Source organism: Musca autumnalis, unplaced genomic scaffold (assembly GCF_047663935.1).
Source record: "Musca autumnalis isolate F117 unplaced genomic scaffold, ASM4766393v1 scaffold_1, whole genome shotgun sequence".
Taxonomy (NCBI): Eukaryota; Metazoa; Arthropoda; class Insecta; order Diptera; family Muscidae; genus Musca; species Musca autumnalis.
The window spans coordinates 267,432,450-267,456,201 of record NW_027411644.1 but is presented as its reverse complement, the minus strand read 5'-3'; the positions used below and the strand labels follow the sequence as shown (position 1 = coordinate 267,456,201).

Genomic DNA, 23,752 nt, shown 5'->3' with positions numbered 1-23,752 from the left:
AGGGGTAGAATTGTCAGGGGATGGATGTGCTTTGGTCTGTATGCGGTGCAATAGATACGAAACTGATAACAACTAAAAGTTACTGAGTTCAAAGTCTAGTCACATACGCAGATAAACAAGAAAAACAAACATCTTAAAGTCAATAATCAGTTTGCAGACAGACGCAAAGAACAAACTTACATTCATATGTACATACATAATTCTTCAGGGACTTTTACATACAAAATTATCTTTTAATAAATGTGCAAATTTAAGTTTAACATTATTAAAGATACGAGTATATTGAAATATGTACATACTATGTATGCGTATGCAGTAATTTTTTTTAATTCCAACAAATATTTACCTATGTATACATATGTATGTATATTCATCTTAATATGTCGTAGAGAAACACATAGCATTTGAAAAATTGTGTTCTAAGTTATGTTGTCAATCATGGTACGATGTTCCCACAACAACATCGTCACAGAATACCAAGAATTTGATGAAAGAGTCAACATACATAAATATAAATTTACTTTGGCTCCTTATGCTGAAATTCATACATGTGCACATTATCCATATGTTGTATGTCTGTCACCAAGCAACATACATATGTTCATTAAACGCGCACAGTATGTTAAAGATGTGTTAGTTGAAGAGATGAAGTAAATAATTTTATTGCAAAAACGATTCAAGGATAATAGAATTGGAGACATGATCATGTTCCTGGACGGGACGGGACTTTCGAAATATCTATTCTTCACACGGTGCGCCTGAACTAACTATAAATGAACTGTGCATGCACCTGGAAGTTTTTGAAGATTTTTAAATAAATCGCGGTCAAAGTTTACGTTTTTAGGGTCTTTAAGGTTATAAGGATTTTGCTTGAAAAAGGCAAGTGCCGTCGAAATGGGGCTAAAAAATTTTGAAGTCGTGAAAATTCCCTACAAGATTGACCTTATGGTTTAGACCTATATTGTATCTTTATACCCTACACCACTATGTGGGCAGGGTATTATATGTTGGTTTTGGCCAAAAAGTTTGTAACGCATCGAAATAATGGTCGTAGACCCATACTTATATATACCAAAATGAATGTCTCGACGAGCTGAGTCGATCTGGCTATGTGTGTCCGTCCGTCAGTCCGTCCGTCCGTCTGTCCATCTAAACCTTGTAATCACGCTACAGGTCGCAATTTTGATCCGACCGTCACGAAATTTCGGATGTTGATGGGGGTCCCGGAGGGGAAGAAGCCTATTGATTTTGGTGATGGTCGGATAATATTTAGGGGTCGGAATGGGCAAAAAACTTATGTGGATAAAAATACAACGTTTTCTTCCAAAGCGAATATCTCAGCTTCTGTATGGGGTATACCAAAAGTACAACCTGACAATGAAAGTAGAAAATATCGCCTTTCTAATGATGTAAAGTAGGTTCTCGTAGGTGATCAAACAACGAAGATATGACAATAGTCGCAAATAAAACCCAAATGTTCAGTTTTGCGATTTTAATTATAAAGACGAATATCACAGCTTTGGTTGGGGATTTTCAAAAGCAAAGCCTGCCCATGAAAGTAGAAGATTCCATCTTTACTATAATGCAAACTAGGTCGCCGTAGGTGACCAAATAACGGAGATATCCCAATAGTCGGTAATACATCCCATTTATCCATTTTTTTTGGAAATCGCGCTACAGGTCGCAATTTTGATCGGATAGTCACAAAATTATGAGGGTTAATGGGGGTCTCACAGAGGAAGAAGCCTATTGATTTTGGTGATGGTCGGATAATATTTAGAGCCGGAATGGGCAAAAAACTTATTTGGATAAAAAGACAACGTTTTTTTCCAAAGCGAATATCTCAGCTTCTATAAGGGGTATACCAAAAGCAGAACCTGACAATGAAAGTAGAAAATATCACCTTTCTAATGATGTTAAGCAGGATAACTTGGCTGATCAAACAACGAAGATATCACAATAGTAGCAAATAAAACCCAACTTTTCATTTTTGCGATTTTAATTATAATGACGAATATCACAGCTTTGGTTGGGGACTTTCCAAAAGCAAAGCCTGACTATGAAAGTAAAAGATCCCGTCTTTACAATGATGCAAACTAGGTCGGCGTAGGTGACCAAATAACGGAGATATCGCAATAGTCGGTAATACATCCCATTTTTCATTTTTTTTGTAAATCACGCTACAGGTCGCAATTTGGATCGGATCCTCACGAAATTTTGAGGATTAATGGGGGTCTCACAGATGAAAAAGCCTATTGATTTTGGTGATGGTCGGATAATATTTAGGGGTCGTAATGGGCAAAAACTTATTTGGATAAAAAGACAACGTTTTTTCCAAAGCGAATATCTCAGCTTCTATATGGGGTATACCAAAAGCAAAACCTGATGATGAAAGTAGAAAATATCACCTTTCTAATGATGTAAAGTAGGTTCCCGTAGGTGATCAAACAAACAAGATATCACAATAGTCGCAAAATAATTTTTGCGATTTTAATAAAAATGACGGATATCACACCTTTGGTTGGGAACCATCTAAAAGCAAAGCCTGACTGAGAAAGTGGGGAATCCCATCTTTAAAATTAGGTAGGTTGGCGTAGGTGGTAAAATAATTGAGATATCGCAAAAGTCGTTAATACATCCCTTTTTTCCACTTTTTGTGCAATCACACTACAGGTCGGAATTTTTGATCGGATCATCACGAAATTTTCTCACAGAGATAGAAGCATATTGATGTTGGTGATGTCGATGTCGATAGTAGTCAAATATAAAATTAAATTTTAATTATTTTGGATCAGTTCGCCTTAAGTCATTTGGTATAAAAGCCAGATAGGTGAAAACTTTCGTATCTCCCTAAAAGACATGTTTTCGAGTGAAAAGATAATGCACAGGGGTAGTGGTGTAGGGTATCACATAGTCGGCCCCGTACCGACTATAGCCTTTTCTCACTTGTTTTAATATATAGATGTTCAAATTTAGTCATCAACTTGGTCGTGTTACCGTTTACTGTCCAATCCACTTTAGCAGATCCTCCTTCGAATATTTTAAAGGAAAGGCTGTCTCCTTGTTTGAAATCTCATTTGGTACTATTCGGAGTGGTTCCTTCCTATTTTATCTGAGCACTTTGTAACAGCTAATGTTATGTTACAAGGCCGAATTAGCTTTAATGTAATATCAAATTCAGACATAACTTGGAATCCGTTTGAAAAAAATTTTAGCCATTTGATAAACAAATTCAAAGATTCAATCAAAAATGTATCGATTTTCCGACGATAAAAAAATTGTCATATTGACAAAATTCCATAAAATTATTTGATCACAACTAAAAATACAACTGATAAAATATTTCACATATTGACAAAAATATTTATCAAAATATTCCACATTGTCTTTGATAAAACAAAATATTTTCTTGATGAAAAAAATTGTTGAATATATTTTTTTTTTTTCAATCGATAAAAAATTTTCATATTTACAATTATTTTGTTGTTTTTTATAAAATACAACCCCAAAAGCCAAATTGGTCGAGAATGGTTCTATATTGATTTTAAATTAGATTAAAACTATTAATAAGTTGTTACGGAAAGCGTATATGTCATTTTAACAAATAAAATTAAATAATGCATTACTGAACTTCAATGCATTTGGTGCGGAAACTTTTTTCGCGGTAGAGAAAAAATTACACCGTATTTCATAGTAGTTTTTCGTGCTCTACGCGGCTATGCGGTGGTATTTTTGATAATTGCAAACAAGTTATAACCTTAATGTTTATTGGTAGCTATTCTAACAACCGCTGAATGCTGATACAAAATTTGGAATATTTTTATATATATATTTGTCAATATGTTAAATATATTATCAGTTCAATATAAAAAAATCGATAAATATTTTATTCAATATGTGAAATATTTTATCAGTTGTATTTTTACTTTGTGATCAAATAATTTTATCGAATTTCGTCAATATGAAAAATTTTTTATCGCCGCATTTTTTATTTTTCTGTGAAGGCTGCCAAAGGCTGCTTAATAATCGACAAAAATATGGTAAGTGTCGACTTGCTTATCTTGGGTCATTTCCAGGATTTGCCGCAAATTAAATACCTGGTCAATAGTGGATTTGCAAGTGTGCAAACGACCTCACATAATGACCAGTTGTGACAATATTGATTAAAAATGGGAGAAAACTGCAAAAAAATTCAAAAAAACTAACGGTATTATTGCAACATACAAAGTGAACGCAGACTTTTTGGGGCTCTAATTCAGCAGTTGCAACACTTTTTACCGTTATCTTCGTAATAATAACATATTTTCTGGAATTTTTCTTTTTATTCTGGTAGTAAAGAGTGCTAATAACATATTTATGAAAGAAAAACTGATCTCATTTACCTATTAATTAAAGTTTTAGCATCATTTTTGAAAAGTAGTAAGGTGAACGCAGACTTCCTGGGCTATGTGTATGTGGTGAAAGGTATTAATGTGTACTATCATTTTGTGAAAAAATTAGCTGCGCCCAGCTGCGCCTTTTCATAAAAATCTGATTTCAGATGTCGTAATAAAATTAAAAAATATGGACATTTTTATGTTTTGGTTGGAGAATAATCGGAAATCCATTAATGTTATCAATTGGATTTCGGAAAAATTAATTAGACGTATATAATAATAATATATAAGTTCAAAGATATCGCAGACAAACTTGGCTTTTGTGGCGGCATCTTAGCCGATTTTTACTAAATTTGGAACCTTTTTTATTAACTTATAACAGACCACAGACAAAACCATGAAATTTGAACATATGTATATTAGGGAGCTATTTCTATATCTGAACCGATTTCAATATAACTTGACAAAGTTATTTGTAGTCCGAATTCCGTAACATTTTCCAAATTTTATTGTAATTTGATGGAATTTGCATGCTTGGTCAATCATTTGCCTGAAATCGGGCGAACATATATATGGGAGCTATATCCAATTCTGAACCGACTTCAATATGATTTGTCAAAAATGTTTCTAGACCAAAATCCGTCACACATTTCAAATTTCATCAAGATTTGACATACATAGCGGGATTGGTGCCCAAATACCTAAAATCGGGCGAAAATATATATGGGAGCAATATCAAAATCTGAACCGATTTCAATATAACTTGGCAAACTTATTTGTAGTCCTAATTCCGTGGTATTTTCCAAATCGCATAAAAATTGGGCAGAATTAGCGTGTTTGGTCCATCAATTGCTTGAAATCGGACGAACATATATCCGGGGCTATATGTATATATGAACCGATATGAACCAGATTTGGCATATTAGTTTCTAAGCCCATTATAAACATCTGTACAAAATTTGGAAGGTCTAGCTTGCCGCAGTGATTTGTTGCCTCGAAAACCTGTCATTGGCCACATCGTGCAATGGGTGGATCCCCTGTGCTTTGGCAGAATTTTCGGGCTTCATTCTGGCGCCTCTACGTCACGATTTGTTAACACTCCTGCCTTTTTATTTCTCATTTTTCCTGTCTATAAGATTTTTCTAATCTGTCCTTTTCTCTCGATGTCTCTCTCGTGCGCTACTGATTGTAGAGTAGCACAACGCTTCTGGTCATACCTTGGTGGAGATCTTTAGTATCCAAATGTGGATTTTCAATTTGATTGCCAGGTGTTCTTTTGAATATCAATATGCTTAAATCTGGAGTTGGTAAGTACAAGTTTTTTGCATCTGTCTCATTCTATTGTAAGATGTTCACTCTGCAGACTGAACTTCCCGACTGTTTGGTCAAACAAATTATCCTTTCCAATTTTGACATTAAAATCGCCAATCATTTTTTTCTAAGCGCTCGTAAAATATATGTATATGGAATTTCTGAGTGAAATCGGATACTTTTTCAAAAAGTGGTTTTTGATTTCCATTATTTTATGGTGTGTTGATGCTGCTCATCAACAAAACATTTCAGAATTTTTTCAGATTTTTTTGACTAACGAGATATCGCGCCTAGAAAAAGTCGAATTCTGTAAAAACTATGGGTACAGAAATGCTCATGACTAATAAAAACTAGAAAACAATCTTGCACCGTAAAATTTAAAATCTATTTAAAATTTAAAATCAATTTTTATCAATGATGGTACTCTTCGATTTTCTTGAAATTTTTTTTTTTGTATTAAATTACTATGGTTAATTACAATTGTAAGTCCTATGTGGTAGTGGGATTTGAATAATTACTATTTTTTTAAAAATTGCTTGAGTTGGAGTATTTTTAAAAAATTTCAAGAAATTTTTGTATATGTGCAAAAATTTTGTAAATTTAAGTTTTCCATTTTAAACAAGTAAAAAAGTTTCAGTCGGCTTTGCCGACAGAGATATACCCTCAGCCTGTGTGCATTGAAAAACTTTTTTTCCAAAAAATTCAGGGGGGTTTTCAAAATTTTGGGCGTATGAACCGACAAAAGTATAGATAGGATTAAAGATCAAAAATTAGCGAGAATAACGATAGATAGGGCTTTTTTATCACAATAGCCTACGAAAAACATAATATCGCTATAAACAGGGGCACTAGGAAAACCTTCGATTAAAATGTCCAAAGAATCTTCGAAAAGGCCCTTAACCACACAAAAATTTTGAACATTTGTGTGGGTGGTACCACAAGGATTGGACAGATAGGGCCCAAATTTGAACATAAACTAAGATTCGACAATATTTAGAGATCCAAAGTTTGGACCAAATCGGTTGCTACGTCTATGAGAAATCGCGCATATCATTTTAGCGAATATTTTCGAACTTTTGTGGGGGAGGTATAAGCACCACCTTCGAATTCATCTAATATTCGAAGAAATATTACAATATCCAAAGTTTGGTCGAACCCAGTATTCGGTTCGAGCACTCCAGCCACTACATATGGTGTCATAGGGGTTTTTCACAACTTTCGGGCTGTTTTCTCAAGGAGTGTGGACTTAACCTTGAAAAAACTTTTACTGTCGTAATTGAGGCAGCGAATGCAAGTAGCTTCTACAAAAAAAACAAAGTGATTCCAGAGCAGGTCTTAAAGTGAATTTGTCCAAAATTTTGTGTGGGAGGTACCCGAAGGAGTGGACAAATATAGTCCATATTCGAACCTGATCTATATCTGGTAGATATATTAGGATGTGTAAAGTATGGGCCAAATCGGTCACTACCATCAAGAGTTATCGTGCGCACAAATTTTACGAAAATTTTTGAGATATTGTGGGGCAGGTACCTGAAGGAGTGGACCGATATGACTTATCTTCGAACTTAAACTAAGTTTGCACAAAATATTACGAAGGCCACATTTTGGACCGAATCGGCAGATCCGTTCGAGAGTTATCTTGCGCTCCAACCACTACACACGGTGTCATAGGGGGTTTTTTTTTTGCACCTTTCAGGCTATTTTCGCAGGAAGTATGGACTTGCCCCTGATGAAACTTATAGCGTCGTATGGGGGGCAGTGTATACAAGTTGCTACAACAAAAATCAAAGCGATTCGAGAGCAGGTTCTAAACTGAACTTTTCCGAAATTTTGTGTGGGAAGTACCCGAAGGAGTGGACCGATTGAGTCCATATTGGAACCTCGTCTAAGTCCGGTAGAAATTTCACGATGTGCAAAGTATGGACCAAATCCGTTACATCCTTTAAAAGTTATCGTGCGCACAAATTTTCCGAACATTTCCGAATTTTTGTGGGGGAGGTACCGGAAGGAGTGGAATGATATAACCCATCTTCGAACTTAAACTAAGTTTGGACAAAATATTACGAAAACCAAATTTTGGAACGAATCGGTTGATCCGTTCGAGAGTTATCGTGCGCTTCAGCCAGACAGTCGGACGGACATAGCTAAATCAACTCCAAATTGTCTGAAACACATTTCGTCCAAACATACTTGGGGTCTAAAACCATTATATCAATGAGGCTCATTTTGCCCGTATGAAAGTGTATATGCCCTCGTTAGCATAAATGCTGAGGGTATAAAAACTTCAAAAATTTGTTGATGCTGCATCAATGATTTACGGTATATAGATTAAGAAAAAGTCGTCATTTCAAATATGTTTTTATACCCTCAGCCCTTAGGCTAGAAAGGATATATGAGGAAAAGTCAAAATTTTTTAGTTTCCATGAAGCCAAGGTTTGCACTATTATAATACGCGAACTATTGTAGTTTACCAGTAACTATGACTATTGCTGGATTAATTTAGATGTTTTTGTATAAAGCTCAAAAATTTAGCAAAAAAATTATATTTACGTGGTAGTTACGACCGCGTAAAGGAAAAACCATAGGTAAAAACACGTTGAATCTAAACAGGTTTTTTACATTGCTATTCGATTTCTGATTAAACCATTCAAATGACGGACATCTGTCCAAAGTAAAAGTTGGAGAATACAAAATGAAGATTACACTTCTAATGTATCACTTTCCAAAATTTCCACTGCATTCACCTTTTATGGATGCTGACATTTTGAAGCCGGATTTCAGGTGTTTTTTGTATTTTTTATGTAACTGGGACGCGCATTCGGATATTTCGAAAAACCAAATATAGGACTAAAGAACTCGCGATTTCGCATAATCTGATATGTATATTAAGTATGTAGCCCACACAGCAGCAGAGTAATCTACTGCCAAAGGCCAAATTTAAGTGCGATATTTTTTCTAAAAACCCTATTTTTTGGGTACAGTATTTACAATATCGTTTTGAGTGTGCTGGTACCCCGCGATATTTTAGTTTTTCGACGATCCGGATCATATGAATCACAGATCGTAAAAATCCATCTACTAGAACGGCGGAAATGGCTACTGCAAAAATTGAAAAATTTGCAAAAAATGTTTTTCAAAATATCGCTGACTAATTCGCGTTTTATGTGGATCGTTTCCATTTCAATGAAGAAAGTGAATCATCACTCGCGTTTGTGCGAAAACAGCGGTTTGAAAAATTTAGTGGCATGGGAGCTGTATCCGATTTATCCAAAAAATACTGTGTGATGCTACATCCACGGTTCTTGATGGATTTTATTGAAATATATTTAGATCGATGTATTTTTTCACGGTTGATAGTGAAATCGGATGCGCATAAAAAGTGTATGCACTTTGTGCAAAATGTAAGCGTAATACAGTTTGTTGCACACTAAACTGCAGACGATGCTACATCTTAGCGGCCAAAGTAAATCCTGGCAAATGTGTACAAATTAAAAGAGAAGAATTCGCTGTATTTGTAAACCGCATGCGCATCAAGTGATTTTGAGGATTTCGCTATTTACACGCATTTCAAAATGAACATTACCCGATACAATTTTATTTCAAGATTATACCCCATTTAAAGGAACCCAACATTTATTTGAAAGATATCCATATCTTCTGCTAGATGTTAGCGTGTTTTCGAGAAGTGATAAGAATAAAAAATGTGATTTATTGCGTGGAATTTAACTAAAATAGAAGAAAAACTCCGACCTATTTTTCTTACATTTTGTTCAACTAACTCACAAAATAAATTTTAATAAATATTTTCTCTTACAAAAATTTTATAAATTTCCTCAATATATTTTTTGTTTTTTGCTATAATATGCAAACCGCTAAACGGATTTGTATAGTTTTGGTTTCTTTTGAATCTTCGCGATATTTAGATTACGTACATATTTTTTATATATTTTTCAGATGCATAAACAGCTTGAATTTTATTAGAACAATTTGTAAACTACCAATTGTTTTGAATGCTTTCCTAATTTCCGCGGAAATTTACAACTTTTTCACTAAAGTTATGGGACCTCAGTAACCATATAGTATGTAGGGAGCCCCTAATTAAGAGAGTTTCTCAATATAATGATTAGAGTCTTTTAAAGATTTTTTTCTTTTTATCAGAATTGAAACCGCCATAACTTTTGCGCGCAACAACCAAAATTAGTATCTCGAACAGATTTAAGAATGGGATTTTTTTCCCAATGTTTGTACCAAAAATCATTCATGTAGCTTAAAAAAATTTTTTTAATTTTTTTTTATATGGAAAACTAAAAAATTTTGTCTTTTCTTCATATACGAGTACACTATGATACGACCAAAAATGTGCCTCAACGAAATAACGGTTTTAGACCCCAAGTATTTGGACAAAATTCGTTACAGACAATTTGGAGTCGATTTAGCCATGTCCGTCTGACTGCCTTTCTGATATCTGTCTGCCCGTCTGTCTGGCTGATGCGCACGATAACTCTCGAACGGATCAACCGATTCGGACTAAATTTTCTGTATTGTAATGTTTTGTCCAAACTTAGTTTAAGTTCGAAGATGGTCCATAATTTTCTGTAAAATGGTGTGAACGATAACTATCGATTTTCTTGAAATTTTTTGTATTAAGCTATGATTAATGACAATTTTAAGTCTTGTTTGGTAGCGGGATTAGAATAATTAGTATTTTTCTAAATTTGTCAAGAAATTTGTTCGTATATGGGCAAACATTTGCAAAGTTGAGTTTTCCATATTAAAAAACTCCAAACATTTGTTGATGCTACATCAATGATTTTTCGTACATAGGTTAAGATAAAATCGTCATTCCAAATCCGTTTTTATACCCTCAGCCTTTAGGGTATATACACTTTGATACGACCAAAAATGTGTCTCATCGAAATAAGACCCCATTAATGTTTGGAAGAAATTCATTTCAGACAATTTGGAGTCGATTTAGCCATGTCCTTCCGTCCATCTGTCTGACCGTCTGTCTGGCTGGCTGGCCGATTCGTACCAAATTTTGGGTATTGTAATGTTTTGTCCAAACTTAGTTTAAGTTCGAAGATGGGCCATATCTGTCCCTCCTTCGGTTACCTCCCCCCCCCCCAAAAGTTCAAAATTTGTCTGTAAAATGGTTTGAACGATAACTCTCGGAGAGAGCAATAGATTTGGTCCAAACTTTGCACATCGTATTGTACCTTCCAGATAAAGATCGGTTACCTACCACACAAAATTAGGATAAAGTGAAGTTTAAGAGCTCCTCTCGGATCGTTTTGAAATGTTTGTTTCAGAAAGTTGTCGTTGTGCATCCATTTACGACGATACAGTGCGCAAGTCCATATTTCCTGAGATATTGGCACAAAGGCTCCAAGAAACCCTGACGGTAAGAAACAAAATGACAAATCCGAAAGATAATTCTCACAGGGAGTTTCTGATTGGTGCAGACTTTGCACATCGAATTATTTCATGTATATATGAGAGCTATACACACAATTAAAGCGATTTCAATATAATTTCGAAATCGTTCATATATAGCGTGCTTAGTGCAGTAAATACGTGAAATCCGCCGAAATTATATATGGGAGCTATATCTGAATCTGGGCCGATTTCGTTATAATTTGGCATATTTATTTCTAGACAGATTTAAGTCACACATTCCAAATTTGATCGAAAAATAAATGCAGAAAGTGATTCTATGCATATCCCCAAATGGTACTATGGGTATATCTCGTTTCCTTATGAATTTTACATACAAATGCACAAATACATAATCATGGCACAATTACCAAGGTAGTGGTATCACACCAGCTGTTCGAATATGACAAGTCAAATCCCATTATAAAAAAAATATTTTTGTTGTAATTTCCCCAACAACATAAAGACATTTTTGACATAATATATTCAACATTTTACGATACCACTTCCTTGGTAATTGTGCCATGGACATAATGCCCCTTACCGCAGTGTGGTGTAGGGTATAAATAGGAAAAATGCGTTGAAGAAAACAAATGTTTTTAAATTAATTTCCCATTTGTGGCTTTTCAACATAATGTAGAGCTTAATGCTCCAAGAATACGTTAAAGAATACACATCAAAGATTAGGTACCTAATGGATAATTTTTTTATATATCCACTACATCAGCCTCTATGGATGCTGACATTTTAAAAACCGAAAAAAAAATTTTTCAAAAAGTTTTAGAGTTATCTTGCACTATAGCTATTTCAATATGTACTGGCAGGGTTTTGGAGCTTGGACCATTGTCTCAGGAAATATTGACTTATTCCGGAAAAAGGTTGTACCGTTTTAAATGAGGCCGCTAAAACAACATACTGAACAAAGAATCTAAGCGATGAGAGAAGAGCTCTTAAACTTCACTTTTTTCGAATTTTGTGTGGGAGATACCCGAAGGAGTGGACCATAGCCCATACTCCAACCTGATACATGACTGGATGAAATAATATGATGTGCAAACTCTGCACCAATCAGAAACTCCCTGCGATAATAATCTTGTGGATTTGCCATTTTGGGTGGTGCCGTCAGGGTTTCTTGGAACATTTTGCCCAATATCTCAGGAAGTATGGACTGAGCAAGAAAAAAAATGTACCATCGTAAAGGGAGCCGCATGGACAACTTACTGAAACAAATTTCAAAACTATTCGAGAGGATCTCTAAAACTTCACTTTAACCGTATTTTGTGTGGGAGGTACCCGAAGGAGTGGACCGATATAGTCCATATTCCACCATATACATGACTGGATGAAATAATATGATGTGCAAAGTCTGAAATTCATCCCATTTATTTTCGTGGAACTAGCTGAACAGAGGATTTTCAATCTATGAAAAATGAGACTGGGTGACGTAGGGGATGAATGATACCAAGCAACGGTCTTGACCGGCTTTAACATGGCAAGGCCCAGGATTTATCTTGGTCCCTCTTTCATCTCAAGTGGACACTGACCTCCCCGTGGTGTCACCTGGGGAACTGCCTTTAACACCCGTTAAAGGTAGTGAGCTAACATGTGCCGCGCGTTCTCCCATAAGAACGTTAAAAACTTGGGTTTGGGCGTCGGGTTAGTAACCCTCCCCTAGAAAAAACAACATACTATGAAAAAACGAAAGAAAAGAAAAACAACCCCCACTAAAGTTGACGAACCCCGCAAACGTTTTAAGGACCATAATCTGCGAATCTGCACCTGGAATGTTCGCACTCTTTATAGAGAAGGTGCAGTCTTCGCATTGGCAGACGTACTTGAAAAGTACAAGGCCGATATTACTGACATACAGGAAATACGATGGATTGGGAAAGGCGTCACAACAACACCTAAAGGTGACGCACTGTATTATAGCTGCCATGACGTAAAGCATGAGTTTGGTTGCGGATTCGTAGTTAGTCGGAGACTAAAACATCTGGTATCCAGCTTCACCCCAGTGAATGAAAGACTTGCTACAATTCGAATAAAAGCTAAATTCTTCAACATCAGCTTTATTTGTGCTCATGCTCCCACTGAAGAAAAGGACGAACAGACCAAAGATATATTTTACGAGCGCTTAGAAGAAACATATGACCGTTGCCCTGCCCATGGCATTAAAATCATTCTAGGCGATTTTAATGCCAAAATTGGAAAGGAGAATATCTTTGGCCCAACAGTCGGGAAATTCAGTCTCCACAGTGAAACGTCTGACAATGGTATGAGGCTGGTAGACTTTGCAGCTGCAAAAAACATGGTAGTTAGCAGTACCAGATTTAATCATCTCGATATTCATAAGGGCACCTGGCTGTCTCCAGATCAAAGAACAAGTAATCAAATTGATCATGTTGTAATAGATGGAAGACATTCATCCAGCGTGTTGGATGTACGATCGTTCCGAGGCGCAAACATTGATTCGGACCACTACCTTGTTGCAGCAAAGGTACGTACCCGTCTAAACGTTGCAAATAAAGCACGAACAGACTCAACGCGGAAGTTGGACCTCGATAGGCTGCAAACACAACAGATAGCCACAGCATATTCCACTCAACTAGCCCAATTGCTTAACGCGAGCACTCCTTGTCCCGATAACATAACAACACAATGGCAACATATTGCCCACTCCATGCAAACAGCCGCAAAATCCATACTTGGATTCCAGAGACCTCCACGAAGGAATTCATGGTATGACCAGGAGTGTCGTGCTGCTACCGAAGAGAAAAATGCGGCATATAGAGCTACTTTACAATCAGTAGCAACGCGTAGCGCGCGAGAGTGATATCGGGAGAAAAGGAGAGAAGAGAAACGTCTTTTCCGCAAGAAAAAGAGAGAAATGGAAAAGCGGGTGTGTGAAAAAATCGAGATGTACAGAAGCCAGAATGAAGTCCGAAAATTCTACCAAAGAGTGAAACATCAAACAGATGGCTTTGGTACAGGCACATCCTCCTGTAGAGACCAGCAAGGTAATCTGGTAACAGATACAGATAGCGTGCTCAGGATATGGAAGGAACATTTCTCCAATCTGCTGGTATCCAATAGTAGCGAAGACGATGATACCACAGATCCAATCCCAGAAGATGGTATAGAATGTATATCGCCCGGCCAAGATGAGGTAAAAACAGCAATCAACCGGCTGAAGAATAATAAAGCAGCAGGAGCCGATGGCTTACCAGCCGAGCTGTTTAAAACCGGAGGCGTCGCGCTGATAAGGTGTATGCATCAGCTAGTTAGCACCATCTGGCAGGAAGAACGCGTACCCGACGATTGGAACCTCAGCATCCTATGCCCCGTCCACAAGAAAGGAGATAAGACTGTATGCTCAAACTATAGGGGCATAAGTCTTCTCCCTATTGCCTATAAGATAGTGTCAGGGATATTCTGCGAACGACTAAAGCCAATGGTCAACGAAATAATTGGACCATACCAATGTGGCTTTAGACCTGGCAAGTCCACCATTGACCAGATATTTACCCTGCGTCAAATCCTAGAGAAGACCCAAGAGATGCAGATCGACATATTTCACCTTTTTGTCGATTATAAAACAGCATTCGACAGTCCCCTCCGATCAAAGGTATTCCACGCAATGTCTGAATTTGGTATCCCCGCAAAGCTCATCCGGCTTTGTAAGATGACTTTAACTGATACTAGGTCCTCAGTTAAAATTGGAAAGAACCTCTCCGAAGAATTTTGTACCAAAAGAGGTTTCAGACAAGGAGACAGCCTTTCGTGTGACCTATTCAACATTTTATTTATTTATTTATTTATTATTCATACATTGTAATGCCAATAAGTCAAATTGACCCAAGGTAGCATCACTATTAATACAATAATAAAGCTTATACACATGACCAGATAATAAAATCATTCACTATTCCGTATAATTCAAATAATTTAACAAAAATCTATATAGCAAATTCAAAGTATAAAAAAAATCAAAAACCTATGAATGTTTTGGCTCCCCAGCCAATAAAAATCAAATAAATTAAAAAAGTTAACCCCATAGCAATATTGACAACTATACCCTCTACTGTGACAATCAAAATGTTCCTATTCAAATAAATGTGGATGGCGAAGATAAAATAGATAACGTTGCTTGAAAGTATGAGGCGAATAAGCAAAATTACGCAGGCTAATCGGAAGAATATTCCACAACCTAGCTACTCGAACAACAAATGAACGATCATAAATCTGCGACCCAAAACGTGGAAACGTGATTTGGGGGTTACGCATTGATCGAATGAAAGAGAATTTTTCACAAAGCATTTCCGGAATTCCATTCCTTATAGTTTTGTAAAAACATGTAATAACTCGAGCATTCACAAATGATTGGAAGGGGGAACCCAAAAACTCCTCAACATAGCTCGAAACGTGATCACGATAATTCAATCGATAAACAAAACGAATTACCATGTTAACAATTCTTAAAATCTTATCTAAACACTGATGACTAGTGCCAGATATAACTTCGATGCCATATGCAATAGTAGACATCAATACCGTATGCGCGAGCTGCCTCCTCACAAAAAATGGTAAATAAAATGTCGTACAATGCAGTTTACGCAATATAGAAATGACTTTGGGGAACAAAGCATCAATATGAGCACTAAACTCAAGCTTATGATCAATGTATACACCCAAGCATTTAATCTTATCCACTACTTCAACAATATTGCCATTCATATACATTGTAAATACATGGCTACTCTGCCGAATAGAACCAAATAACAGTGATTTTGTCTTGCTAACATTAACAATGAAATTATTCTGCTCCATCCAGTCACCTACTGCATTTAAAGTTGAATTTATAACAGGTAGTAAATACGCGGCATTAGGAGAGTGGAAAAACAGGTGGATATCATCAGCGTATATAAATGGAGAACATACATTCATATCAATAGAGACATTGACATCATTGATGTACAAGATAAAAAGCAAAGGACCAAGAACGGATCCTTGCGGAACTCCACTGCTAAGAGGACGTACACTAGAAATTGATCCATTATAGTCCTCGAACTGAGAGCGACCATTCAAAAAGGAGAAAATGAGCCTGCATGCCATGGCATCAATGAAGTATTCATTACATAGTTTTTGAATGAGAGTAGCATAGTCTACTCTGTCAAATGCTTTAGACAAATCAAGTGAAACCAATACACCATTATTACCCATATCTACAGCCTCTCTAATTGTCTCAGTAAGATGCAAAAGGTGAGACACGGTACTGTGACCACGTCTAAGTCCATATTGAAACGGATTTAGCAGTTTTAAATTATCAATGAAGTTTAACATCTGCTTCTTCATAAGATGTTCACAAATTTTTGAAAGTGAAGGTAGAATACATATTGGACGCAAATTGTCCACCGAGGATAAACCTTTTGCTTTGGGTATAGTAACTACTCTGTTTTGAAACCAAATCAGGAGTTAAACAGGGGTGTTTACTTTCCCCTATATTATTCGCTTTGTACTTGAACGATATGCATGATGAGATTGGAGGTGGTCTAAATATAGACGAAATGCACATCCGTGTATGCGGATGATATTGTAATTCTCGCAGGCAACGTCCTAATATTGCAGAAAATTATTGACAAATTTACAATGTGTTGTGAAAAATGGGGTATGGAAGTCGACCAAACAAAATCTGAAGTAATGATCTTTCGGAAAGGTGGGAGGATTGCGACAAACGAAAATTGGACCTACAATGGAGAAACACTTAGAGTTGTTAACGAGTATAAATATCTCGGAATTTTGCTTACGCCTAAATTATCCTTTAGGAAACACATTACTTTGAAAAACGATGCAGCCAAATGCTGCAAAAACGCTACATGGAGAAACTTCATAGGAAAAGCAAGCATTTCATTAAAAGCAAAATGCTTTTAGCAGTGTGTCGATCCATCCAAAGATATGGTTCACAGCTATGGGGGAATCACTATTTTCAAGAAATCGAAAAACTATACAGATTCTTTATCAAACGCATTTTAACTTTACCAGAAAATACGCCATCGTATGTCCTATCTTTGGAAACGGGGTATGAACCCGGATACATATATACGTATACACAGCACTTCAAATATGTAGCTAAAGCACTATTTGAAATAAATAGTTTAAGGCTTCCCCACATCCTTGCAAGGAAGACAATGCAGCGGAATATCTCTTGGTATAAAGACTTCAAAGATCAGCTGAACTTATACAACATTGGTAGTCAAAATTTACACATAAATATGGAGTGCTGGTAAAGCGCAAGCCAAAGTTTAATCCAGATATTAAAAGTGGAAAGTTATAATCAAAACCTGCAGAAATCACAACAAAGTGAGCAGCGGATGTACAAGGTACTAAACCCTGACGCTGGAAAATTGTATTGCAACCATAAGTATATTCAAAACCAAATTTCTTGTATAATGAAAACCAGGGCTGGGATGCTGCTCTTAATTGGCCAAAGAACCGAATCTAGAAATATATGATCCATTTGTAATCTAGGAGAAATAGAATCTACACAACACTTTATAGGAAGGTGTCCAATATTTACAATCTTTAGGAAACGCTTTTTTCATAAAAAAGTGGAGGTGGAAATAATGGATGGCTAAATCTTTATAATTATATAAATCAAGCTCTGAAATACAGGCAAACGTTAATAAATGAATTTAATTACTAAACATATTAAACTCAACAGACCGGCTGACGGTTTGAATGCAAACCATGCCGTAAAACTTTATTTTTGCAATTATACTCATTTATTTTTATGTACAATCCTACTAACATAATTATTGTATCACATATTTAAAATAAAGTGATTGGATTGAATAGTCCATATTCGAACCCAATCTATATTTGGAAGGAATAATACGATGTGCCAAGTATGGACCAAATCGATTGCTCCTTTCGAAAGTTATCGTTCACAATATTCTAGAGACAAATTTTGAACTTTTGTGGGGGAGGTATCCGAAGGAGTGGACCGATAAGGCCCATCTTCCAATTTAAACTAAGTTCGGAGAAAATATTATGATACCCAAAATTTTATTCGAATCAGTTGATCCGTTCGAGAGTTATCGTGCACACCAGCCAGCCAGACAGACAGACGGACGGACATGGCTAAATCGACTTCAAATTGTCAGATACTTGGGGCCTAAAACCGTTATTTCGATGAGGAACATTTTGCCCGTATGAAAGTGTATATACCCTCGTTAGCATAAATGCTGAGGGTATAACGAGCGAATGTCCGGATTGTTGAGGTAAAAAATATATACCCTTTCTAGCCTAAAGGCTGAGGGTATAAAAATGGGGTTTTTTGAGTTTTGTGTCTATCTTGGACGCGCAACTAGATTTATCTAAAAGCCTAATATGTGATTGTAGTACGCACGATTATGCATTTTTGCATGTATAACTCGAGTGTGTAACGTTCATAGGATCAGAGCAATCCTCTCCCAAGGTAGACATTTTTGTGTGCATTTTTTAAAAAACAAAGAAACTTATTTTTTTATTCAAATTTTACAACCGTCATACAAATCCCATGGAAACCAGCGTGATTTTAGTTTTTTTGCATTCTTAATCTAATAAACCATGGTGCATCCAAATCCTTCAATTAGATCGACGGATATGATACCCGTCAAATTTCGAAAAACTGAAAAAGAGGGTTTCGCAAATATCGCGTATTAAGCCCGATCAAAATGTGCGAAAACATCTATTTAAAAGCTAAGATATAGTAATTTTTTTCTAAAAATTGAGTGAGATGCTACATCCAAGGTTCTTGATGGAATGCACTGAAATGGCATCGAATGATGTGTGATGTAAATGTATTTTGTGGAAATTGTGACCATTTCATTGTTTTTTTTTTCGACCGTAATATGCAACTGATGCTACATTGTGGTCGCCAAATAATCAAATGAAAGGGATTCATTCTAGAGCTGGCAAACTATCGATAGTCGGACTATCGTTTTGATCACTGTCGCAATGCTTTGTCTATACCAAACTCAGAAGCAATTATTTTTAAAATAATTCGCAGGAGATAACCAAAATAACTTGTTTTGGTGGCTTATGTACACTTTGTTTTACGGCGGCAATCAAAACGATAGTCGGACTATCGATAGTTTGCTAGCTCTTATTAATTCCCTGTGTTGGAAAATCGGATGCACATGTGTCATTTCCACTATTACGCTGTTCATATGCGTTTCAAGTATTGTCATATTCTCCACATACTTTAATCCACATTATTCAACCGAAATAACTGAAATTTATCCCGTTGTAATATTCACTTTTTGCTTAATTCTTAATACTTGCGATTAAAATGTTCATTTTAACCATAATCGTATTGCTATGATTTCTTTCCTTCCATAAAATAAGGTTTCCGTAAATACGGATTAATCCTGAAAATCATTTTAATTTCCATGGAAATTATGCTCTCTAGCCATTCATTATGATTTCAGAGAAGAGTATATTGACAAAATCCTCCTCATAATTTTAATTAATGCATGCTGTTATGTATTTTTCGACATTTGATTTCCTTTGCCATACAAACAAACACAAACACATTTATATTACATTTACTCCATACAATAACAATGCGCATCAATTCAATCCCAAGAGATGTTAACAAACTTTACACCTCCGGGTATTATTAAGGATAAATTCCTTAATTCACTTTCGCATTTATTGTTTTTACCGTCATTAGCTCGGGTCAAGGTATAAATTAAAAAAATTATCTTCATGGGATTATTTACTCACCTGATATCTATCGAAGGCAATCGCTGTAATTGATATTGTCGATACAAATATACTCAGTGCCTGAAGCATGGCAATCATTTTACAGAGAATTGCGCAGGAACCGAATGGCCAATATTTTGATAATATTTCCATTAATGTTAAAGGCATCGTAACCAAGCACAGCAATAAATCTAGGAAAACGTTAAACAAATATAAACATGACAAAATTAGATGTATGATTTTTGTTATTGTTGGCTTTTATTAAGCAAGAAGCAAGCGATATGGTCGTCATTGCCTGCCTGCCTGTTTAATAAAGCTCAGAAGACTTAGAGTTAATACAGATAAATTGTGATTTATTTACTACTTTATTTAAGTAAAATCCATCGGAATGGCACAGTGGAATAAAGGGGACAGTAATATTTTTGTGTTGTAAATTAGATGTTGAATAGATTTGTGCAATAGTAATCAGAAGGATAATATTTATGCTAAATATACGAAGAAGCATGTGTCTGCAGAAAAATGTTGATAAATTGATCATAAGAAACACGCCGCAGTCACTTCCTGGAAGTCACTTCAGCGACACTTCTGCAAGTCATTCCCGCGACAGTTCTTAAAATTAAAAAAAAAATTGATAATTTTATTATTATTTTTATGTTAGTATTTTATTTTATTTAATTTTATTTTATTTTTTAGGTAAGTACGCTTTTAGAGATTTTATATTTCTTAGCTGAAACACTAAAGAATTTCCCCCTATATTTTGTCATTTTAAAAATGTGATGTGGTTGTCTGGTTTAGGAATCGAACCACGGACCTTCAAAGTGCAAAATGAGCATCTTTAGCACTGCAACACCGTGTCATATAATCATCAGATAGAAAAATGTCCTATATAGTTCAAATTTGTTGAATTCTTAAAAAAATGTAAACAATCGGCTTTGAGGTCACTCAGAAGTGTCTGCACACTCGTTAAAAGAAGAACCGTCATAATGTTATAGAAATTGTTTCTGTAATGCACCAACGATCTTTCTCGGCATATCTCGGAAGTGACGCCTTAGGCGAGGAAGTGAGAAACTCACTTCCAAATGCTGACAGGATATGTAGCTTTAAAAGTACAATTTAACACAGCTACGGTGTTACAGAAGACAATAAACACAATAACACGTAGGGCAAAGACGTGTTCGGGTAATCGGTAAGTACAGGGTGTAACGTGACCGTTACATTACCAAACCGCCTCTCTGACATTACATCCAGTATCAATACAAAAGTACCTTATTTGTGCATGCATAATCCCAACTTCATGCATAGTTACTACTCTATTCGAACATTATTCAAACTTCAGTGTATTTCCTGGTTAACTCGCCTTACAAATAATTCTCATTCACTCCGTAAACCCAGATGGATAAGATGTTTAGTTTTCGTCGCTGAATTTGTCGAGTGCTGGCGTTAAACGAAGTACAAGATAAGACGTGTGGCATTGTCCGCAGTCACTTGAACCGAACCTAGCAACAGCCGTCGGCCCTGCGATTCGTTCGCTCCTGTCGATCCGTTCGCTCCTTGCGATTTGTTCGCTCCTGTCGATTCGTTCGCTCCTGCCGATTCGTTCGCTCCTGCCGATTCGTTCGCTCCTTGCGATTTGTTCGCTCCTGTCGATTCGTTCGCTCCTGTCGATTCGTTCGCTCCTGCGATTCGTTCGCTCCTGCCGATTCGTTCGCTCCTGTCGATTCCTTCGCTCATGTCGATTCGTTCGCTCCTTGCGATCCGTTCGCTCTATTGCCTAACTATACCCGCCTCTTCTCTTTACATAGTAACACCCGAAGACTACCGAGCCGAACTCAACACCCGAAGACTACCGAGCCGAACTCAACACCCGAAGACTAGCGAACCGAACTCAACACCCGAAGACTACCGAGCCGAACTCAACACCCGAAGACTATCGAGCCGAACTCAACTCCCGAAGACTACCGAGCCGAACTCAACACCCGAAGACTACCGAGCCGAACTCAACACACGAAGACTACCGATCCGACTGCAATCCGAATAACGCCGAGCCGTGCGATACGCCAACAACGGGAACTACCGACCCATTGCCAATCCGAGTATTGCTGACGATCAGAAGACTGCCGATTTCACTATTTCCGAGCCGAGTGTTATCGACCGACTGTCAACTACCCAGCCCATCTTCTATCCGCTGATTACCACCTACTTCATACCGACCAACTCGAAGCGATTTCACCCGAGGCTGTTCCCCAACTTTACCAACATATCAACTTATCTCCATATTATCTGAAACTTATGTTTACGAAATTATATAAATAAAACTCTGAAGCACACTTCAATCGTGTCTCATCTTACTTAAGGTTTGTGGGTCCTTGAGTCGACCCTGGCAGCGGCTGAGGTAACCTCAGCCTTCGGTAAAACCACTCGTTATAAGGGCTCGTAAAAAGTAGAATTGTGTAGTTCCGGAACGAGCTAGTACCAAGGACCTATTCCCGACAAGGAACTATTGGAACTATATCCATATAGTTCATATAATTTCAAAGATTGAACTCTGACCATGAATTGTTCAGTGGCCATCAACAACGTTATGGAAATTTTAACTGAATTAATGACTAAAATATAAACTAACAAACAAGTAAAAACGGCGCTAAGTTCGGCCGGTCCAAACTTTTTATGCCTTCCACAATGAACTGTTTCGAAGTAAATATGAACAATTAGTTTCCTTTCGTTTATTAAATTAAGCTCTTCCTGATCGTCTGATCGTCATCGCTGTTCTTTCCAAAACATGAACCATTATTTACAATTATCCGAATTTAGGTTTTGTATCCTGGGGCTACCTTTATATTGAGGACTATGTGTACATATGTATACCATCTGATTTTTTGCAAGGAATGTTCTGTACCTAGAATAATGTTTATGTCTATAGCAGGTAAGTTTTCTTTGTAATGATAGTATATTAAGCGTTTACCCAGCGCTGTTTTTTTATATCCTCCAGCATAGTATGAAGGGTATATTAAGTTTGTTTTTCTGTTTGTAACACAGCGTTCGCAATAAATGAGCTAGAGCGCTATATTTTTGGGATGGGCTATATCGGACCACTTTTTGGTACAGTCCCCATATTCGGTATTTTCGGTATTTTTGGGATTTTAGTTAAATTCTTTGACCGAACTACCTGTAATTTCACGTTTGGGGTTCCCAGTGGTCACAAAATATAGGTCCATGTTTTGGTATATCCCCCATATAACTGTATCTCCCGGTTTTCTGTATTTTGAGGATTTTAGCTAAAATTTTTTCACTGAGCTACTTGTAAGTTGACAGTTGAGATTCAAAGTAATCACAATGCATCTCCACAAAAAACTGTTGACATACATATATCCATGTTTTGGTATAGCCCCCATATAACGGTACCTCCCGATTTTCGTTATTTTAGGATTCTAACTAAATTTTTTGACCAAACTACCAGCAATTGAACATTTGAGGTTCCCAGTGGTCACAAAACATCTCCACCAAAACCCGTCAACATAGATCCATGTTTTGGTATAACCCCCATATAACGGTACCGCACAATTTTCGGTATTTGGTGATTTTAGCCAGAACTTTTGACCGAACTACCTGTAATTCAACATTTGAGGTTCCCAGTAGTCACAAAATATCTCCTCCAAAAACTGTAAATATAGGTATACAGTTTGGAACAGCCCCCTTATAACGATATCTCCCGATGTTCGGTATTTTGAGGACTGTAGCTACATTTTGCGAACGAACTACCTGTCGTGTGAGGTCCCCAGTCTTCACAAAACATCTCGAAAAACTGTCAATACTGGTCCATGTTTTGGTATAGCCCTCATATAACGGTACCTCCCGATTTTCGGTTTTTTTTTGGATTTTAGGTACAG

At 36.6% G+C, this 23,752-nt stretch overlaps 1 protein-coding gene across 1 annotated transcript in view; it reads right to left on the bottom strand.

Moving 5' to 3' along the window:
• Nucleotides 1–23,752, bottom strand: part of NPFR (Neuropeptide F receptor) — a 151,859-nt gene that overhangs the window by 12,141 nt on the left and 115,966 nt on the right. Inside the window, exon 4 of the mRNA XM_073961132.1 lies at nucleotides 19,887–20,056. Within this exon, the coding sequence (XP_073817233.1) occupies nucleotides 19,887–20,056 (170 nt within the window). The remainder of the gene's footprint in view (nucleotides 1–19,886; nucleotides 20,057–23,752) is intronic.